General features: G+C 28.1%; 1 protein-coding gene across 4 annotated transcripts in view; it reads right to left on the bottom strand.

Moving 5' to 3' along the window:
* unc-13 overlaps window positions 1-21,810 on the bottom strand; it is a gene marked incomplete at its 5' end in the record, with an annotated part of 80,857 nt that overhangs the window by 49,268 nt on the left and 9,779 nt on the right. For all 4 annotated transcript variants that reach the window (XM_014429626.3, XM_014429629.3, XM_014429627.3 and 1 more), the window contains 1 exon segment: window positions 13,899-13,939. In XM_014429626.3, the coding sequence (XP_014285112.1) occupies window positions 13,899-13,939 (41 nt within the window).

The following is a 21,810-nucleotide window of genomic DNA, read 5'->3' as shown; positions in this document are numbered from 1 at the left end:
GCAAAAATCAGAATAACAGATGAGAACGTCGGAGAAAAAAATAATATACATTTAATTAAGTAACGTTTTTTTTCTATGTGAAATTTTAGAATTGATTTGACTGATTGTTCTAAATTTTAGAAGATGATATATTAGATAAAAAGTATATAATACTTAAAACAAAATAAAAAAATAGTTTAACTGGTTCCATTTCCTGACTGTACTATACCGTATTATTAGCTAAATTAAAAGGTCCTAAAATTAATACGCGAAATTTTTAGTTTAGTTTTTATCAAACTATACTTCTATTTTATTAAAACTTAGAAAAATAAATTTATCATTCGTATAAAGTTACTTAACAAAAAAAAAAAAGATTTTGTTTCCTTATCTCATTTCAAATATTGACACAGTCTGTTTAAAGCTTCTGATTAAACTGTAAACCGATAAACAAAAAATACTGAAAGAAGAAAACGATTAAACTCAAGAGCCAAAACAAAGAGGGGTTGAGGTGAAGCGACCAGGGATCCTATCAGGAGCAGTGCTATTGTTTGGCCCTCAATGCCCCTATCGGTAAGAGAAGCCGGCGATATTGTGGAAAAATCCACATTTTACCCCGGCCCAAAAAGTCAAAGCAAACATTCTCTAACGCCTCCGCAGCCCAACCTTTTTTCAACAAAAGTCAACACAGGATTTTTTACCAAGCCCTTACAAAATTTTCGGCTTGGGGTTTTAAAATAACATTATTATAAAGGTTTAATACGTAAATTGATACGAGGAGCTCGCAAACAGATCAATTTTCCTCATCGGGTTCCGTGCTGTGTATACATATCACCGAGTTAAAGTTCACATTTTTCGCGAATTTGGAGCTAAGCCCAGAAAAACGACCAAGATGGACTAAACTGTTTAAGTGATCTAATTCACAATCTCAATGTTTCGTCGATTTGTTGTCAGTTTTAAATTTTTTGTATTAATCATTTTTATAAAATGATGTGTGAAAGCTAATTTCATATGTTTAAAAAAAGCTATTCCTCAAGGTAGTATCCTTGGTCCCATCCTCTACATCGTCTATACAGCTGACATTCCAACCAATCCTAACACTATCCTCACCACGTATGCCGATGACACATGTGTGCTCGCTTTTAATAATAACCCATTAATTGTATCCCAAAATCTCCAATCCCATATCACAGCCCTTGAAGAATGGTGTCGTAATTGGAGGATTAAGATAAATTCCAACAAATCCCATCAAATCACCTTTACATTTCGTCGTAAACTTACCAACTACACGTCTGTAACACTCCAATTTAACTTAGATCAGATTTACTAAATGTATTATAATGTACAGTTGTAAATAGAAAACAATAAATATTAAAAAAAAAAAAAGCTGAATAAAATTAAAACAGTTTTAGTACAAAATTACCTTAAAAAAAGACAAAACTCAAATCAGATTCAATTGGTTCCTCACACAAAGCTGTGTGAAGCTTGTTACAATTCTGGTAAAACCATCGGTTACTAAAAATGAAGCTTACTAGATTTAAACTACTCTGACATTAAAAGCTCCCCCCTCAAGTCGAGAAAAAACGTAAAACATCCGACTAAGACAGAAACTTAACATGTATAGTTATTTAAAAAAAGCTATGTAGAACTGAGATTATCTAATTTATGGACCTGATAAAAAGATACACATAATTTACAAATAGATTCTTCACACAGACCCTATATAGCAAGAGCCGGGAAGAAAAAAGGCAGTTATCTCACCCCGATTTTTGATTACTTTAATGAAAACTATATATAATTACTAGTCAAAATTGATGAGTCTGCCAAGTATAGGTAGGGGGAATAAAAAATGGCGGCTGTTTCAAAACGTAAAAAAAATTAGTTTTTCATTCGGAGCTCTAAATCTTTAAAACTACCAACAACACTAGAAAATCTGAGAGAACATTATTTAAAGAAGAGTAAATTTACTAAAATATGAGCCCTATAAGAGAGCTATTTAAGTTCAATAGTACCTGAGATATAGCTTTTTAAAAAGCAATCTTTCATAAAAAATGTACTGAAAAATCAGTAGTTAGTGAATTTATTTTGAGAAGTCTATATCTCAGGGGAACCATTCGACGTACAGATGTCTATTAGCATTCAAGTTGAAGCTAGTTTAATGCATTATACATTAGTTTATGACCTTTACCTTCGTAGTAGTATTTTTCATGATATTCAAGAAAATAAATTCACAAATGTTGATTTCTAGTTGTTCGGACAAAAATGTTATTTTATGAAAATCTATATCTCACGAACATGTTGACGTACAGATGTTCATTAGCACTAATAATTGTACCTTTCCATTAATTATTTTTAGTTTAATTATATTTGATTTTTATCATTTTTTTCTATTATTTATTATCAGAAGTGTTTGTCATCTTATCTTTTATGATATGACATATGGTTTTACTTTATTTTTCTATTCTTATTTTATATATCCTGTTAATTATTGTTGTTCATTTTTATCGTTTAAAATTCATTATTTTATTATATTTTATGACGTAAATAAAAAAAACGTATCTGATGATTTTACAATACAAAATCCTTGGAAGTATTCTAAGTAACATTTTTTAAGTCATAAATCAAATCGTCGCTTCGCTTCCCACTCCTGAAGGTACGGAAGCTTCTTATTGATGCAAGAAGTGAATATATTTTTGATTAATATCAAATGAAAACTTTGGTTTCGAGTCTGTTTGTTGAATCCGTATGACGGAGATAACACTTCCGATCAATCCGATTTTGATAAAATTTTCACATATTTTTAAAAAAAAAATTCATCTACTAATTTTTCTGACGAATTTTCCTTAATAAATATTTAGTATTTAGAAAAAAAGCTCGGCCGGTTAGACCAAATGGAGAAAATTCGAGGACTAGTGAATAAACCGTATCAATTTCAAAAAATTGCTATGATGTTATTATATAAGATTTTATGAAATTGGAAAACAGCATCAAACCCTCCATTTCCGCCCTTCGAGGTAGCCTTACTTATCTGACTTTTTAAACAGACAATTATAGCGAGTAGGTTGGTCGATGTACGACATGTCACAATCTCACAAGAGGAGATAATAACACAAAAAGGCAATCCTTCCTGGCCAGACCCGCCCACTAAGACCCCCGGGGAGCGACGGTCCTATATCACTTTTGAAATATTTGCTTAAAACGGGAAGAGGAAACTTTAAGATAATAAAATCGAGCAATACTTAAAAAGCCCTGAAATTGAAAAAAGGCACAAAACCCTCCACTCCCGCCCTCCATGGTAGCCTTACTTATCTGACTTTTCAAACAGACAATTATAGCGAGTAGGTTGGTCGATGTACATGTCACAATCTCACTAGAGGAGATCATAACACAAAAAGGCAATCCTTCCTGGGCCCTGTTTCATAATAAAGTACAAATTAATACTATTAGTCTTGTAGATTTATCTTAATTCAATTACACTGACTTGTACAATAATAACTTGTATTTTAGTATTTTTTAATTACTGTAATATCACTAACAATCATCCTCATCATGAAAAAAATAAGTATTAGTATTATTACCACACTAATTTCTATACTTGTGCTATGAACTAATACTATTAGCTTTCATTATGAAACAGGGCCCTGGTCGGACCCGCCCACTAAAAACCCCAGGGAGCGACGGTCTTATATTACTTTTGAAATATTTGTTTAAAACGGCCGTTTTCCAATTTCAGTCGCTTTTTAAAGGATTGCCTTGCCTCATGACTTACTTGATAAACGGTTTTCGTATCATTTTGATATTTCGATTCTATAAAAAGTGTTTTTATCTGATTCTTTGTCCTATAAATAGATTTATTAGAATTATTGATTGAAAGTAACAGTTCGTTTGAATTAGATAATGAAGTACGAATAACGTAGAAATAACAGTGATCTGATATGTGCAATTGAAATAGAAGTGGATTGGATAATAATAGGAGGGTACTTTAGCCTAAACGTTTCAAAGCTGAACATTTCGTTAGGTCCGATGATAAAGGCTTTTATACTTTGCATACATCCCAGTAACAGGCTATTGAACACGTCTATCTCTCATCTCTGTATTCAAACAGCACGAAATAATATTCAACTTTACAAACGAATTCCTTCCTTTGATTATCGTTTTCAACGAGCTTTAAACCAGGTAACGTCAATTGTTATCAAGCAAATTTTTTTTTCCCAGGTCTCTAGAACATCAGTTTCTATACTACAAACAATATTTAAATTTCTTACTTTGTAATATAATATTTCACTTTATTTAAATTGTTTATTAACAAGGACATTAATATTTAAAAATTCAGAAACAAGCATTAATAAAATGTAAAGATGAAGAGTGAGAATATGTTTTGTCAATGAATGATCGGTGTAAGTCAATTTGTAATATAATTATCTGCATAAGTGCATCTGCAATTACTCTTAAAATTTTAGTTTGAAAATATTTCAGTGATTCTCTAAACCACGGGTAGGTGAGATTATTTTTTATTTTTTAAATAAATCAGTGGGTATCCATTTTAAGTCTCAACACTCCTTATCATATCAACAGCACAACGTTTCGGCCATTCGGCCATCTCATCCTCAATGAAAATTTTAAATATAAATTTACAACTCACTTCCAATTATTTAAAAACGTTTTGCAGGCTATTCTGCCCAAGTAATTAATTACGAGTCAAATAACCCTATTTTGTCACAATTTCATTAATTTTAGATCAACTTATAACTATCAAATATTATTATAAACCATATATTTTATAAGATAGCTGATATTGTTAAGTTGATCTGAAATTAAAAGTTTTAAAAATTAATGAAATTGTAACAAAACAGGGTATTTTGACTTGGACAGAATAGCCTGCAAAACGTTTTTAAATAATTGGATGTGAGGTGTAAATTTATATTCAAGATTGTCCTTGAGGATGAGATGGCCGAAACGTAATAAATTAATAAAATGTAAAGAATTCAGCCGTTGGATAGGAATATAATCATTGTTTTTTAAGACATGAATGATGGAGGTGGTACAGGACATTTTAGTAAAATAGTGATTTTTGCTCAAAAGAAAATTTTAAATTCTTTCTAAATAACATCTTATTTAATTTTTCTAGTATTAAATACTTGTAGTTTTCATAAGATACAAATTAATTTTTCAATCTAAAATAGGAACAAAAAATTTAATTTATCTCGGATTCATATGTTTGTGACATTCTGCATCCATCCAATCATTTCTTCAACTAACAATTTATATTTTTTTAATATATTTTGAAGAATAATTTTAATCTGTTAAAATTAAATTAAAATAAAAAATAATCTATATATAATCTTTTCAATTTCTTGAGACTAGTATTAATTTTTTTAAATAATTAAATAAATCAATCGGTATACATTTTAAGTCTCAACACTCCTTATCATATCAACAGCACAACGTTTCGGTCATTCGGCCATCTCATCCTCAAGGACAATCTAGAATATAAATTTACACCTCACATCCAATTATTTAAAAAAGTTTTGCACGCTATTCTGTCCATGTCATTAATTACAAGTCAAATTACCCTATTTTGTTACAATTTCATTAATTTTTAAAACTTTTAATTTCAGATCAACTTAACAATATCAGCTATCTTATAAAATATATGGTTTATAATAATATTTGATAGTTATAAGTTGATTTAAAATTAATGAAATTGTGACAAAATAGAGTTATTTAACTCGTAATTAATTACTAGGGCAGAATAGCCTGCAAAACGTTTTTTAATAATTGGAAATGAGTTATAAATTTATATTTAAAATTTTCATTGAGGATGAGAAGGCCGAAACGTTGTGCTAGTGATATGATAAGGAGTGTTGAGACTTAAAATGGATACTAATTGATTTATTTAAAAAATAAAAGATAATTTTAATAATCTCACCTATCCGTGGTTCAGAGAATAACTGAAATATTTTCAAACCAAAATTTTAAGAGTAATTGCAGATGCACATATGCAGATAAGTATATTACAAATTGACCATTCATTGACAAAACATATTCTCACTCTTTATCTTTATCTCTACAATTAACATCACAGTCATACTAACAAACTTATAAAAGATAAAATTACAGCTTACTAATTAATTAATTCGACGACTAACAAGGAGATCAATGAGAGGATATGTCATTAATTGTTTTTTATTTATTAATTTTTTTTTCAAATATGAAGTTTAAAACTTGATAAAATGGTTTAGAGCACTTGATGCTGGCACGAACGATTTATCGATATCTTGAACACTTAAATAATCTATTTTACTTTCTTATAGGCATATTTGACTCAACTACTACAAATACTTAGTTATAAATAAAATATATAATTGTTTAAATAAATAATTTAAATCATATCCATTACAGTCTCAAAACATTTTATTCTCTTTATAAGTCCGACGTTTCAGTCAATTCGGACATCCTCAGGGACAATCTTAATACAATTTTTGAACTAAATAATTTAAAAACACAACTTTATGCAGGCCATTTAAATCTTCTGCCCAGGTCAATTAAACAATTTATCTAATTAATCAATTTTCACATTAAAACAAAAATTAAAATTCTTCATCACTGCAACTTATTAGTTAAAATTTATCACAGTTGTGTTTTTAAATTATTTAGAACAAAAATTGAATTAAGATTGTTCCTGAGGAAGGCCGAATTGGCTAAAACGTCAGACCTGTAAAGAAAAGAAAATATTAAATTGTATATTGAAACAACTTTAACCAGCCTTAAGAAAGAATTTAAGATTATAAATAAAATATATAATGATTTGTTGGGATAGTCTTCAACAGCATCACATAATTGCCATATAAATTTTTTTTTTTTTAAATCGACAGTATTTTATTTTATATGCATATTTCTAACTCAGAAATTTTGAATATTTTCACAAAGTTTTTATTCAGCTTAATATTTTTTTTCTTATAAGCAAGTATTTAAAAATTATTATTTTATTTCTTTATTGTTATATATTATATTTATTTTTATTCTGTTCGTTATATAATGAGCCAACTCTATCTGGATGGAAAAAATAATCCCCCTAACACGGATTGGGTCAGACTTCATGGCTGCATTGTATTTATTATATGCCAACAAAAATATATCAATCTAAAACAAAAAAAAAAAAATCAGTACTTTCTATTATTTTAAATTGTATTCTTAATGTTACTATTTTTATTACTAAATAATTATTTTCTAGAGAATATGCAACTTTCATTGTATTTATTCTTAGGGGAGTACATATCCCAGAATAAAATTACTTTACATTTCATGATTTACATTATATATATTTTTTTTAGTTATTCTAGGAGTAATATTCTTAAAGTAATATAAAATATATATTTTAAAATTATTGTAATATTATAAATTAAATAAGGATAATATAGCAAAAGTAGGCCTGGGAACTATTGTGCTTTAAAGGTAATAACGGCCCTAAAGTTGAGGCAGTGTGATAATAATGTTAAGCACGCTATGAAACTCGACTGGAACGCTAAGTGTTATCGATTTATGTCGATTGACACAAGTAATGATTATAGTTTCCTCTGGTTACCTCAACTAAACGTTGTAGAAGGAATTTATTAAGTTATTACCGTAGTTCTACTCATAATCTTAAGCTTCATCGTGCATTTTTTAAAGGATTGTCGATCTATAAATGTTTACAAAGTGTGCCAATAGTGTTTTTCACAACATGAGCTAAAAACAAAACTACAAAAACTTTAAATATAAATAATTAATACAATAACTAAGAAATTGCTTAATCTCAAAAACATTTTAGATGCGTAAATGATTATAAATTAGTTAAGTGAATGTATATATATTTAAATATTGATGTTTTTGTATGTAAATGTGTAAACAACTTTTTACTAAGGTGCAATATAAACTTTGTTGGTAGTAACTGCATGTTAAGTGTAAAACTGTTGATTGTAAATATTGTTAATTGTAGAACTCGATAATTGGCAGAGGAACTCTTAACCTTGTTCAGATGTTATAAAGAATAAAGAGGTTGATAAAGGGAATAAATAAATTCCTGATAAGAAATATAATAAACTTTTAAATAATTTTTCTGATTTATCAAATTTCACCGAAGATTCCTAAAATAAAATTGTGTTGAAAATGTAAAAAAAAAAAAAAAAAAAAAAATCAGGAGTTAAATATTACCTGCCAGTCGGTGATTATATTGAATATTTTTTAGTGCGGTAACAAAATAAAACAATTACGTTCTAATCTATTAGGTTAGAGCAATGTAGGTATATAGTAGATAGAAGACAAAAATTATATAAGAAGAAAGATGAAAATAATAAAAAAAAAAAAATAGTAATTCAAAAAAAGAAAAAAAACAGCTATTCTTTATTTTATTTTGGCGGATAAGGGGGAGGGGTTAAGTATGAGGTTCAAAATACGCCTTGAAATTTTCCAAACAAAAGGGTATATTTTTTTGGCTGCGCAAAGTATTATATGTTATAATATAAATAGCAAGTACTATATAGTAAAATATAATAGTTTTGAAGAGATAAATCGGATACTTACTAAAAATTTCATACTTGGCTTTTTTTAAAAAATTGGCAACCTTCTTCAAACATTTATACCACCCACAAGATAATGGTGAAGATCAGAAAATTAGATGGCAGTGTGAGAATTATGGTATTTCCTTAATAGAGACGAATTTAAATTTCGAAGTTGTGAAAATTATTAAAACTTTTTTTTACACTTCTCAGGGTTTTTTTTTTTTTTCCTTTTTCGGCCAAGACTCCCATTGGAGGCCTATACTGCCTAACCTAATGGTTGGGGGTCAAAGTTCTTCATTTTGTGGGACCGCCACTCAATGAAAAAAGTCAACGTCCCAGGCCGGATTCGAACCGGCACCGCCAATAAACATCAAATTGATAAGACTGTGTCTTAACCACTTCTCAGGCTTAAACTACTTTGCCCCTTCATTTGTAAAACCTGCAGATCCGCAACTGTCAACAGTTTTGATGTACAATGTAAGCAAGCTATTGAAGGGGCAAAGCAGATTTAATTCAATACCAAGATATTTTCAAGATAATTATTGTTATATTCCAATATTGTTTATTCATATTTTCTTTTTAAATTCAGTACAATAAAACCGACTAAAGAATGTATTAAAAAAATTCTAAATAATTAATTATATTACATTTTTTTTTGTAGATTTATTACCTATGGAGCGAGCGAAATTAAGTAATTTAACAGTGATTAAAAATTAAACGAGGATGATTAAAGATTAAACATTTTTAAAATTAATTTTTTTTTATTAATTTTAAAACTCATTAGGACGAATGTATTTCTATTTTTTAGTTGCTATAAAAAATACTACAATAAGTAAAGCATTCAACTCGGAGGCCAGCTAAAACCACTAATGATGCCAAATACCAGAGCGGAGAACTCGGCAAGTAAAGCAAACTTAGGGCCGCAATCTGTCTATGTCAGGAATAAAAGAAGGCAACTAGGCATCCTTGGGGATAAACATCCTTATAAATCTCTCTCCACGTTATGATATCTTTTACTGACATTTTTACCAATATAAACCTCGAATCATCGCGATCGGTGGTTTGGCTTCTCTCAACTCTGAGAAAAAATAAATAGTAAATGACCCTACTTATAAATAAAAAAAAAAACAAGCTTACATAAAAATCTCTGGTAAAAACAAATGAAATAACTAAACTGAACCGGTAATGGAGGTATCATAACTGTATATATTTATTATAAGGGGGAAAGGAGAGGAAATCTTATAGAAAACCACCTTATTCGAACGAGACTGAGAGGATCGAGTCTTCATTCCGTGGGACCGTTACAAAATAAAAGTCAATCCACCTAGGCCTGAATCAAAGTCAGACTCGAGACTTGCTAAGGTGACGTCTCAATACCCGCCTAAACTGCCACCACCACAGAATGCAAACCAGGTATTCTCTTGTCACTATTGTTTTCTCTCTACTATGTGATCAGTAATTGATACTATATTATCAGTAAGTGATATGTTGGTAACTGCTTAATAAAAGTAAACATATCTTTCACAGAGAAATCTGAAGATGGTGTTTGCATTCCTTTCGTCATAGATAGATAGGTGACGTAATAGTTAGCAATTTGTATGATTTAAATAAATAATTTATCAAAGGGATCAAATTTCCTCTGTTTTTCTATGAAATCATCTTCAAAAACGTGGAGATTTGAGAGGGAATTAATAAATTAATATTATATTAATCTATATCAATGCTGTTAAAGCTTGTATATCAAATAAGCAAGGAGAGAACACTGATACTGTATCTACTAGAGTCTAAAGTGGTGTAATTAAGTTAATCTAAACTACTGAGCAGGGCTTGACGTATCGGCTTTCACTATATTATAATCCCCTTGTTTACAAGATGGCTTTTAATGTACATAATTAATTGTACATTATTATTGTTAAGATATTTATTACAGATTTAAAAATAGTTTTATGAATTTAGATTGCAGTACAAAGGGATTAAAATATATGTGTACATTTACGAGTATGGGTTTATGTACGACTACATGGTTAAAATCCATGGAGGGCAGCAGATTATAAAACCAAAAATAATTAAGTTCTTCCCTACTTGCCCCTTCCCGGAAATCGCATACTTAGGCCTGGTCTTGTCTTACCTTTAATCACTTAATAATAACTTTTAGAGTAGTGTGTTAAAAAATAATTTATTAAAATCGAGCAACATTGTAAACACTTACTTTCACTTATCACACACACAACATACGTATCCGAATTTTGAGTGGATTAGTGGGTTCTTGTTTTTAGTTATCGCTATTATGTTATTTTAGAATTTTAAAAAATCTAAAAACTAGGGAAGTCGAAAATTATGACATTTTTTATTATTTTACTGTTATGAAAATTTGTATTTTAGGATATCTCGAGGTGGAAACAGCGAATAAAAGTTTTGTAACAGCCAAAAATAAAACAGTTTAACAAATGATATCGGGAGAGATCTTGGATATTTCTACCTTACTCGTTATTTAATATATTGTATTTATCAGTTGCTATATTTTTTTTATAGTTGCTAACAATAAGAACACTTAGTCAACTTCAATTAAACAAAATTAAAGGCGCTTTACTCAAAGATTTTTAGAAAAGTCATTTAAGCTCTATCAGGCTATTTCAATAAGGATAAAATCTATCTGTCTGTCCATTTAGTTGCATTTTGATTCACAAAATTAAATCAAAATAGCTAGAACCATTTACGTAAAAAATCGAAAAAATGTTTTTTTTTTTCAATAATTTATTTATGGATATTTACAACTGTATACATATATACACATCAAGTAAATTTGCTGTAAGTGATATTATGACATGATAAAAACATGTGGAGAATCTACCCATTGATAGAACTCCAAAAACATTTCTAAAGGAGACGATCTCGAGGCCATCTTCCTTTCAGACGCCTAAGAGGATTTTAATGTAGTGAAGGAGAAGCCAGGTTAGAAACGAGTTGGTTTGGGTGGTTGGGAAGTTTATTATGGAAGGATTGGTATCTGCTTCTGGCCAAATCGGCAACATAGGGGACATTGAGGTCCTGATGGATGATTTGATTTGTGACAAAGTAAGGAGCATTAAGGATTTTGGACTGTAAGGATTGGATTCGAGAGGAATTACATGGTTTAGTGGAGCCCCATAGCCTCAACTCCGTATGTCCAAATAGGCCTTATAATAGGCATGTAGATCAGTCTTTTGTAATGGATTGGAAGTTTGGACCGTTTGTCTAGTAAATGTTGTAATAGTCGGAATCGACGAGCAGTTTCCTGTCTTTTCAGTCTTGTATGAGGATTCCATGCCAGTCGTTTGCCCAGATTTCGAAAAAATGTGAATTTCATACATTGAGTTGGACTTTATGGACTTTGAATCTCGGACTTTTTCAACTAGATTCCGTGAATGTTTTAAAAAATGTCGAGCCCAAGATTTTGAAATGATTGAAATGTGCTTAGGCTTTCCTTCAGTGCTTATAGAACAGTATTTTGAGCTAAAGACTCAAAAGATTCATAGGTTTTATTGCTTAAATTACACAGCGATATTCCAAGAATGTTCATAACAATCGTTACTCAAAAATATGTTTAGTCTGTCCGTTTGTGAATATGTAACGTTTTTCTTGAGCGAACGGCTCAACCGAATTTCAATTTTTATGTCTCAAATTATCCAGGCTTGTGCAATTCAACCAAAAATTCATTACCCGCCTAAAAATCCGTTCTTGTACGGTCTAGCTGTGAGGTCTCAGCAGGTACAATTCGGGTTGATATAAATTTACGTAAAGTTTACGAACAGCTGAATCTTAACTGTAAAACTGAAGTGATATTTTCCAGTGGGGCAATGTATTTACTTGTTATCTAAACTGTTACTTAAAGAAAACCATTATAAAGTATGCAGCTTTACTTTAATTGTTATGCTTAATTGTATATGCTGAATACACTTTCTTGATAATATTATATTCTTTATACGAAATCTTATATTTCGAATGAATTAAATAGAGGAAGGAAACATATCTAATGCTAGAGTTCTGGAAGGGGAAAACTACTATTAATTTATTAACTTAGATCAATTTATACATATACATACAAATGTATGTGCATAAATATACAAATTGATTTATTAATAAATTTTTTTAAATATTTTCAGAAAATAAGGTTTATATGAAGCTATACACTGTAAATTATCCAGTAAATCGAATTATTTAAAAAAAATTGTTATTTAAATATTTTATAGTAAAGATAGTAGATTTTTTCGCAATATAAGGTAAAATTGAGGAGTATTCTATATAAAAAAACTATTGTCAAACTGGAGGGAGAGTGAGAAATAGTTTTTTTTCCGTTCTAATACAATGTTTAGTAATAGTTAAAAATCGTGATGGAACAAATCCAACAAGTGACTTCAGTAAAAGGTCCCTCTGGCAAGAGATACTGTAGACGCAGACCTGACGAACGACCTTTTGACCGAAGCACCTACTTAACCAGCCATGGCCTCAAAAATCGATATAGTCCAATAAAAGTTCATTTGGTAGAAAAATAAATAATTTAAAAACAGACTATTTTTAATGGAAGAAAAAAACAATAAAAGTGATCACTGAAACTTCGAAAAAAAAGTTTTTCGTCATATTATTACTTAAAATTTAATTTTAGTTATATTATGAAAGAAAATGTTTGAAAATAAAAGAAATAAAACTATTCAGTATAATAATTTTTATTATATTTAAAAAGGTTTTAAAGCGACTTTTTGAAAATTGTACACCCGCTAGATATAACAGATCTATACATATAATTAAAAATGAATAATACATCCCAGAACAATTAATAATATCATTATTAATATTGAAATAAATAATTCTTATATAATAAATAGTTCATCTATAGTCTGTTTGGTGTTTCACGATTATCAGCTATGACGTTATGCAGCTAATTACAAATAATAACGCGCCTGCAACAGCATAAAGAAACTTTTTAATTAAAAGTTAAGTTTTATAATTAAATAAAAATAAATGTTGAGTGACATTACTTTTTAATTGGACATTACAAAAAAGTCAACGATATAAGCCCTAATTTAATGTATTTTGTCGTAAAAATAATTTTTGTATTATTAAATTAGAATTCACTGTTCTTTTTATTTTTAACTTTTTTTCAGGCTATCTATTTTAAGCGTATAGATAGAAAATTCAAGATTATAGTCACTTTAAACTTAAATGAAATAATCATATGAACTATAAAATTATCTCTAAATTAATTAAAATAGTTAATCTACGATATACGAAATAAACTATACTAAAAAATAGTACAATCATCCAGTCAATTAACGAACAGGTTAATTAAAGGGAGTATTATATACATTTTAATATAGTTATCATAGAACAAAATTTAAAACTTACCCATTCGCCCGGCCTCCAGAATCACCTGGCCCACTACCATTCTGAAAATAGAAAAACCTTAATTAGAATGGAAATAAATTAAATTGCTATAATATAATAAATTTAATTTACGGTCAATTAGAAAAGTAATGAAATAATTACTAATGTAAAGCACTTAAATATAATTTTAAAAAAAAATTAATTCTTTATAATATTTTTTTAAAAATTACATTTGACACATCAGGTACATACATTTCCAATATAACTGTAAAAACTCAAAAAATCAAGGTTATTTTATCATCATTTGTTTGTCTTCAATCGGGATAAGCCCCCATATAAAATAGAATCAGCTTTAAATCTACATAATAACATTTTAATGTACAAATATACAAATAATCATGATGTCCAAAATTACTATTAAAATCATTCGGTGATTCTTTCTTTACATATCTTGTCAGTTAAATATTTAAAAACCAAAGAAAGTTATTTGTTAAGAAATTCAATTATAAGAAATTTGGTTTTAATTCAAGCGGGTTAAAAGGCCACTACCTTGATTACTGATTTTCCATATAATAAAAAAAAAAAAAGAAAAAAAAATTGAATTTGGGAATGGTCTGAACTATCAAGGATCACACATTTGTCTCCTGGTTAAAAGTTTTGAGAATATCACGACGTTTTACCGAATATCGATGTCTCAAAGTATTGAATCTCTGTTAATATTAGGAGCCAACGTGTCCCAGGAGTATTGGAAAAATTTGGGAAGTTGGCGTATGCAAAACACATTTTATATTATGTCTCTTGTTCTGAGCAAGATAAAAACATTTGGAACCAAGATGTCTCTATCAGAAACTAGCTGGTAGATGTGTGGTTGACTTTGTAGTTCTCCTAAATAAATCAATAAAACCCCTAAAATTTCCAACAAAAAATTAATTAGCCAATTTTTATATATATATATATATATATATACATGGATCTCGACCAAATAACAAATCTAAGATCGCTTTAAAATAGTTATACCGAAAGAAAAAAAATAATTTTTGTTGAAAAATTAATCAAAAACGAAATCATAAGAATTTTAATGGCTTAACAGGGCTAAACGAATGAGGTATTGACAATACATAGCACTAAATCTTCTAGTTAACTCGAAAATTGTAGCTTCCAAAAAAAAAAAATACTTTAATTGGATCTAAAAAAGGTTCAAGTGATAAAAGGAGATCGAATAATGTTTAACTTTAATCTTTACTTCAGGATTTTTATATTTAGATTTAGGCAGTAATGTTACGAGACCGATAAGAGCAGATAACTTAGTTTGAATTCGATTCACACGAAATGGAAAAAAGTCGGATCTGAATTCAATTTGACTGTAAAACTGATAACATTGGTATAAGCCATTTTTTTTTTTTTTAATTTGATAATTTAATATAAATGAATAAGAAATTAATCAATAAGAAAATAAAAACGAAAATTTAATTTTCTTTCTGTTTCCATTCCTTTTAAAATATTTATTCAAAAGAGACGAATTCAGTCAACGCATTGATGGAAACTCAGTCAAAAGGAAAAGCAATATCCATCGGTTTTCTCCTATAGTTAGAAATTTTAATATTTTATTTTATTTTACAATTGAAACCTCATCCATATCATTTTTAGTTTTTTTTTTCTACATTATTTTAACAATTACTAATATATTTTAAAAATAATTGTTTTGTTATTTATCAGCATTTAATTATTAAACAAATCAAATATATAAATAATTTGTTAATTAATTTTCATATAATAAAAAATTATTAACGATTATTGTAAATTATTTACTAATAATACGTTAGAATTCACTGACAAGTGTTAAATGTTATTCATTATAGTACAAGAGCCCAAGAGGAGAAAAAAGGCAGTTATTTTACCCCATTTTTAATTAATTAATTGAAAACTAGGTATAATTACGAGTCAAACTGAGTCTGCCAAGTATAGGTAGAGGGAATAAAAAATAGCGGCTGTTTCAAAACCTTAAAAATAATTAATTTTTTATTCGGGGCTCTATATAACTACCAACAACAATAGAAAATCTAATTGAGCATCATTTAAAGTAGAGTAAATTTGCTAAAATGTAAGCCCTAATAGAGCTATTTTTGTTCAATAGTTCTCGAGATATAGCTTTTTAAAAAGCAACATTTCATAAAAATGTTGTATGGAACGTACTGAAATATCAGTAGTTAATTTATTTTGAGAAATCTATATTTCACGACAATCTGACGTACAGATGTCTATTAGCACTCAAACCAAAGCTAGTTTAATGAGCTATAAAGCAGTTTATGATATTTATTTTCGTAGGAGTAGTAGTTTCCATGAAATTTGCTAAAATAAATTGATTTTTAGTTGTTTGGACAAATTTTCATTTGCCAAATTTATGTTCATGACATATATGCGTCTTATGAGTCTCGAGATATATTTTTATCAAAAATCCATCATTTTATACGAACAGTTAGAAATTAACATTTTGTGAGCTTATTTCGTCAAATATAATAAAAACTACTAATCCTACAAAGAAAAAAGTTATAAATTATTTTATAATAAATTTAACTAGTTTTAATTTGAGTGCTGGCAGACATCTGTACGTCCAATGTTTTCTGATATAACGTTTTTCATAAATTAAACTTATTCTCTGAACAGCTATAAATCAATTTATTTTAACAAATATCATTAAAACTACTACTCCTACGAAAATAAATGTAATAAACTACTTTATAGTACATTAAACTAGCTTTAATTTGATTGCTAATAGACATATGTACTTCGCATAGTTCCTGAGATATAGATTTCTCAAAATAAATTAACTAACTACTGATATTTCAGTATATTTTTATGAAATGTTACTTTTTAAAAGGCTATATCTCGACAATTATTGGACATAAATAGCTCTTTTAGGGCTAATATTTCAACAAATTTACTCTTCTTTAAATAATGTTCTCTCAGATTTTCTAGTGCTGTTGGTAGTTTTAAATAAAGATTTAGAGCTCAGAATGAAAATTTTTTTTAACGTTTTGAAACAGCCGCCATTTTTTATCCTCCCTACCTATAATTGGCAGACTCATCAATTTTGACTAGTAATTATATATAGTTTTCATTAAAGTAATAAAAACTCGGGGTGAGAAAAATGCCTTTTTTTCTTCCCGGCTCTTGCTCTATAGGGTCCGTGTGAAGGATCTAGTTGTCAATTATGTGTATCTTTTTAGCAGTAAATAATTATACATGTTAAGTTTCTGTCTTAGTCGGAAGTTTTACGTTTTTTCTTGACTTAAGGGGGGAGCTTTTAATGTCAGAGTAGTTTAAATCAAGTAAGCTTCATTTTTATTAACTGATGGTTTTACCAGAATTGTAACAAGCTTCACACAGCTTTGTGTGAGGAACCAATTGAATCTGATTTGAGTTTTTTTTTAAGGTAATTTTGTACTAAAACTTTTTTAATTTTATTTAGCTTTTTTTTTTTTTATAATTTATTTATTGCTATTTACAACTGTACATTATAATACATTTAGTAAATCTGATCTAAGTTAAATTTTCTAATGTTGTTGGTAGTTTTTAAAATATAGAACTCCGAATGAAAAACTAATGTTTTTTAAGGTTTTGAAACAGCCGCCATTTTTTATTCCCCCTATCTATACCTGGCAGACTCGTCAGTTTTATACATTGTTTTCATTAAAGTAATCAAAAATTGGAATGAGATAACTGCCTTTTTATCTTCTCGGCTCTTGTATTATTAGTACTTTGTGGTTAAGATGCCAATATCAGTTTTAATCATTAACCTATTAAATAGATTAATATTTTAATAATTAATTTTAGGATGATTAAATAATTAAACTCATAATTTTGAATCAGAATAATTGAGGAAAGATAATCTTAGGATCTAATTGTAAAAAAATAAAACTATATAGCAATACGATGTTAAATTAATTTTATTTGCAAAAATTTTTATTTTATACGTTTTGGTAATGTTTCGGTTAGACATTTTAAGTCTAATATTAATTAATATATTGTAAACAACTTCCATGGAGTTGTATTAATGAAACTAAAAAATTTTAATGAGATGATTGGGGTGAAGAAGTAGGAAAAAAAGTTTGAAAATGGCCAAAGGTAAAAAGGCCAAAACGTAACCAAAATGTATTTATGTATGTATATATAAAATTAAATATAAAAAGTTTGTCTTCCAATATTTTTTTTGTGTTCTGATTATTTCAACATCCTTTCAATACAATAGAATGTATTTAATAACAGTAGAAAGATGCGAAATAAGCATCATAACTATGCCAAAATTCTTTTTTGGTATACTTACGAGGCTTATCTTTACTCATGGGATTGATAAAAAAATGCCATAGTAATTTATAAAATGATTTTTATCAATCCTTACATTGAATACAAATTTCTATATAGTTATATTTTATACTAACTAGCTCTCTCTTTATTTCAAGTAAAAATGTATATTAATTATGAGAAAAGAAACTTTTTTTTTAAATTTTACTTAATTTACTTAATAAATACGTAAAATTTAATTTTACTTTGTTTTAGTGATTTTTTATTCGATTTTAACAGCCTTGATTTCATCAGTTATTGATTTCCAGATGTTCATAATGAATTTTAGAAAGTAGTGGAAGTCTCCCAACGGACCCTCAAAATTTCTCCAATTATTGAAAAAAAAAAAATTATAATAACACAGTGCGAACTAGTGGCTTTTTCTTTTATTTATACTAAAAGGAAGCAGAAATATAAATTTTTCTGATCCCTTGAATTCCTCAAAAAAGGCAGAATTTCAAAATAAATTACAGTTAGGTGCAAAATAACCCACTTACAGTATCACCAAATCTAGATCACTTTGCAAGGAAAATATTTTAAATATATTTTATTATCAAATTGTATCTTTTGCAATGTAAATTATTGATATTATAGATCAACGTAATCCTTTTTATATAATTATGATTGAAATATTAAAAATAAAAATTTTTTTTTGATGAAGGACAGGAGAATTGAAGCAGAACTGGGAAAATACTGGATCGATAGAAGAGAAACTCCTGATTAATATCTCCTACGTGACCGGATAGCAGCAGAAGCCTTACCCATCCATGGTGGGGGAGAGACATTCTTGTACCACTGGTAAATATAATATCTCTTAATAATTAAATAAATTTTAAATTAATGTATTCTTTATTGCCAGCCATATCTTTATAAATAAACATTGATATACCACATGGTAAATTGTATTTACTGGCGAGTAAAGGTCCAATGAGCTTATGCAGCAATGAGAAGTTCACTTAGTGATTGTTGGCGGTAACTACACTATACATAAAACCTATTTAATAATAGCGTTCATAATTAATGCAAAGTAAATATGGATACTATAATGGCTCGAACCAACACGAATACAAATTAAATTTGAATGTAATTAAAGTCTATTTCTAGTGTTGTAAAGTAATAATAATAATTTTAATTAAATCAAACCTTTCGGATCAGTACTTTATTGCTTTAAATTGACAATTAATTACCATAATATTTTTGGTCCCACTTACGTTTAAATTAATAGAATAAGTAAAGAACTATGCGACTTCGCGGTCGAAGTTTTATTCTAAAATTGTATTTTTGTTTTCCTAAAACTGTTGTCTATTTTAAATTATAAGGATAATATTCTTTAGATAAAGATTTTAATTTCTGAGAAAATCTAATTTAATATAATCATTTATTATTTATTGTTTATTGTTGGTATTGATAGCATAAAAGGTATAGTAATAGAATATAAGATTGTATGATTCCCCCAAAAAGTCAACTTAAGTGTATCGTTGGTTTTGCCCCTTCAATACCTGTGGATACTACGCATTACTGGCTGAATTAGTGGGTTTTCAGAACCCTAAAATGAAGGGGCAGATTTCCTTAAAAACAAAAATAAATCCAAATAATTTTATTTTAAATAAGTAAAAAATTAGTATCATACTTATCTGTAATAATATGGACTATTTTGGATAATATTTAATATAATCAAAAATAATAAAATATTGGCATTAAATAAATAAATAAATTGATATTTATTAAAGTAAAAATAATAAAAATTATATTTGAAATTTAAAATTTAGTAGGCCTGCATCAGCAGGAGAGCCCCCAAGATTATAGAGCCTTTTTTACTTGCTCCAATAATCAACACTGTTTAAATTAAAGAATACCTGATTAAAAATGTAAATAACTACATATTATCATTGTTTTGGAATATGCTTGAAAATAGCTGATAAATAGCCGCATTATGGATGATAATATATGTTAAATAAACTATATATATATATATTTTCACATAAACAAAATATAAATTATAAGTAATATTATATACTTTAGCACATAATGAGAATTAGAATCCAGGCGACATTAGATATAAGAACTAAGAAAAGTTTAGTCAACGAAAACACTAAAGAAAAAAAAACTAACAAAAGATACTTATTTGACATTGCTATATTTTTGAACTTACAAGCATCAAGAAACAATTTATAAATTATAACTTTATGAAAAACGTTAAGTATTAACGTTCTTATTAAGAATAAGGTTATTATTATTAAAGTATTCTGGTAAACAACTCTGAAATTGATTCTTGTTTAAGTTATCACATAAAATACTCTAAATTTATTATTTTCCTTCCCCAATCCCTTCTTCTCAAGACATAAAACACAGAAATAACAAGGTCAAATATTTTATTTCTTTTTTACTGACATATTTTAGGGAGCCGAGAGACCCTAAAACGCAACCAAACAGAAAATTGGAGGGACCTTCAAGGGTAATATACTTCCTTAATCTTAACCCAACTTATATAGGGGGCAAAATAATCTACTGTTATTAAAATTAATCTATTCGAGTTGAGGATTAAAGTTTAAAAATATTAATATTTTAAAATTGTACTACTATATAATGTTATGTAAATACAAATAAGCTCAATTTTCAATCAAAAAAATTATTTTGATATTGCTTTGAAAATATTAAGACTATTTAGACTCTCTAGAGAGCAATGCTTTATTCAGCCATGCTGCCCAATTACATTAGCTTGCTACATTACACAACATACCAATCAATCCATGATCGGAAAAATACACAATATATATATATATATATATATATCTTCACATGTTATAACAATACATTTTTTTTTCTCCTTTTTCCCTTTTTCATTCACAATCAAAACTAGTCTACAAATCCAAATACTAAAATATTAAATACAATACTAACTACAAATATTTTTTTAAATTTTATTTCATTCATTTTACTTCTTTTTTCTTTCTTTAACAATTTCATTAAATATAACAATTTTATTTCATTAACTCGTCAATTCTATTCTCCCTATCTCACTCTCTCAGACCTCCCATTTCCAATGATCCCCTATCCTCGTTCGATCCTTTAAACAAATTTATCATCAGTCAGCAACGTGGAGTCAAAACAAAGACATATAACAGTCATCGCAGTAGGTCAGTTTATACAAAGAAACACGTAAATAAAAAAAATATATAAGTATACAAATTTAGGAAAAAAAATTCACGAATGCAAATAGCATCTTCTGATCTTAGTATATCCTGAAATAAATTTGTTAGATCTAAAATATCCTTTATTAAAGTGTGTTCGATGCGAATCAGAATGTTTGCATTTTCTATAGAGAATGGTTTTTTCTTGGACTATTCATAGGATGGTGTATAGCTATAATAAAAAAAAAATTAAGAAGATAAACCTGGAACCAACATACTAGACACAAAAGACAAGACCTCAACAGACGATTCAGCCAACTATACCGACTGCTCAGCCGGACCTCTCATATTTCACTAGAAAACAAACTACTAATTTATAAGATTATACTTGGACCTATTTGGACCTACGGACTTGGACTTTGGGGAACAGCTAAACCGTCGAACATCAAACGTATCCAATC

This window comes from Halyomorpha halys, unplaced genomic scaffold (genome assembly GCF_000696795.3).
Source record: "Halyomorpha halys isolate HHAL.00 unplaced genomic scaffold, Hhal_1.1 Scaffold813.1, whole genome shotgun sequence".
NCBI classification, from domain to species: domain Eukaryota; kingdom Metazoa; phylum Arthropoda; class Insecta; order Hemiptera; family Pentatomidae; genus Halyomorpha; species Halyomorpha halys.
The sequence above is the reverse complement of the archived record's forward strand: the minus strand, read 5'-3'. Positions and strand labels throughout refer to the sequence as shown.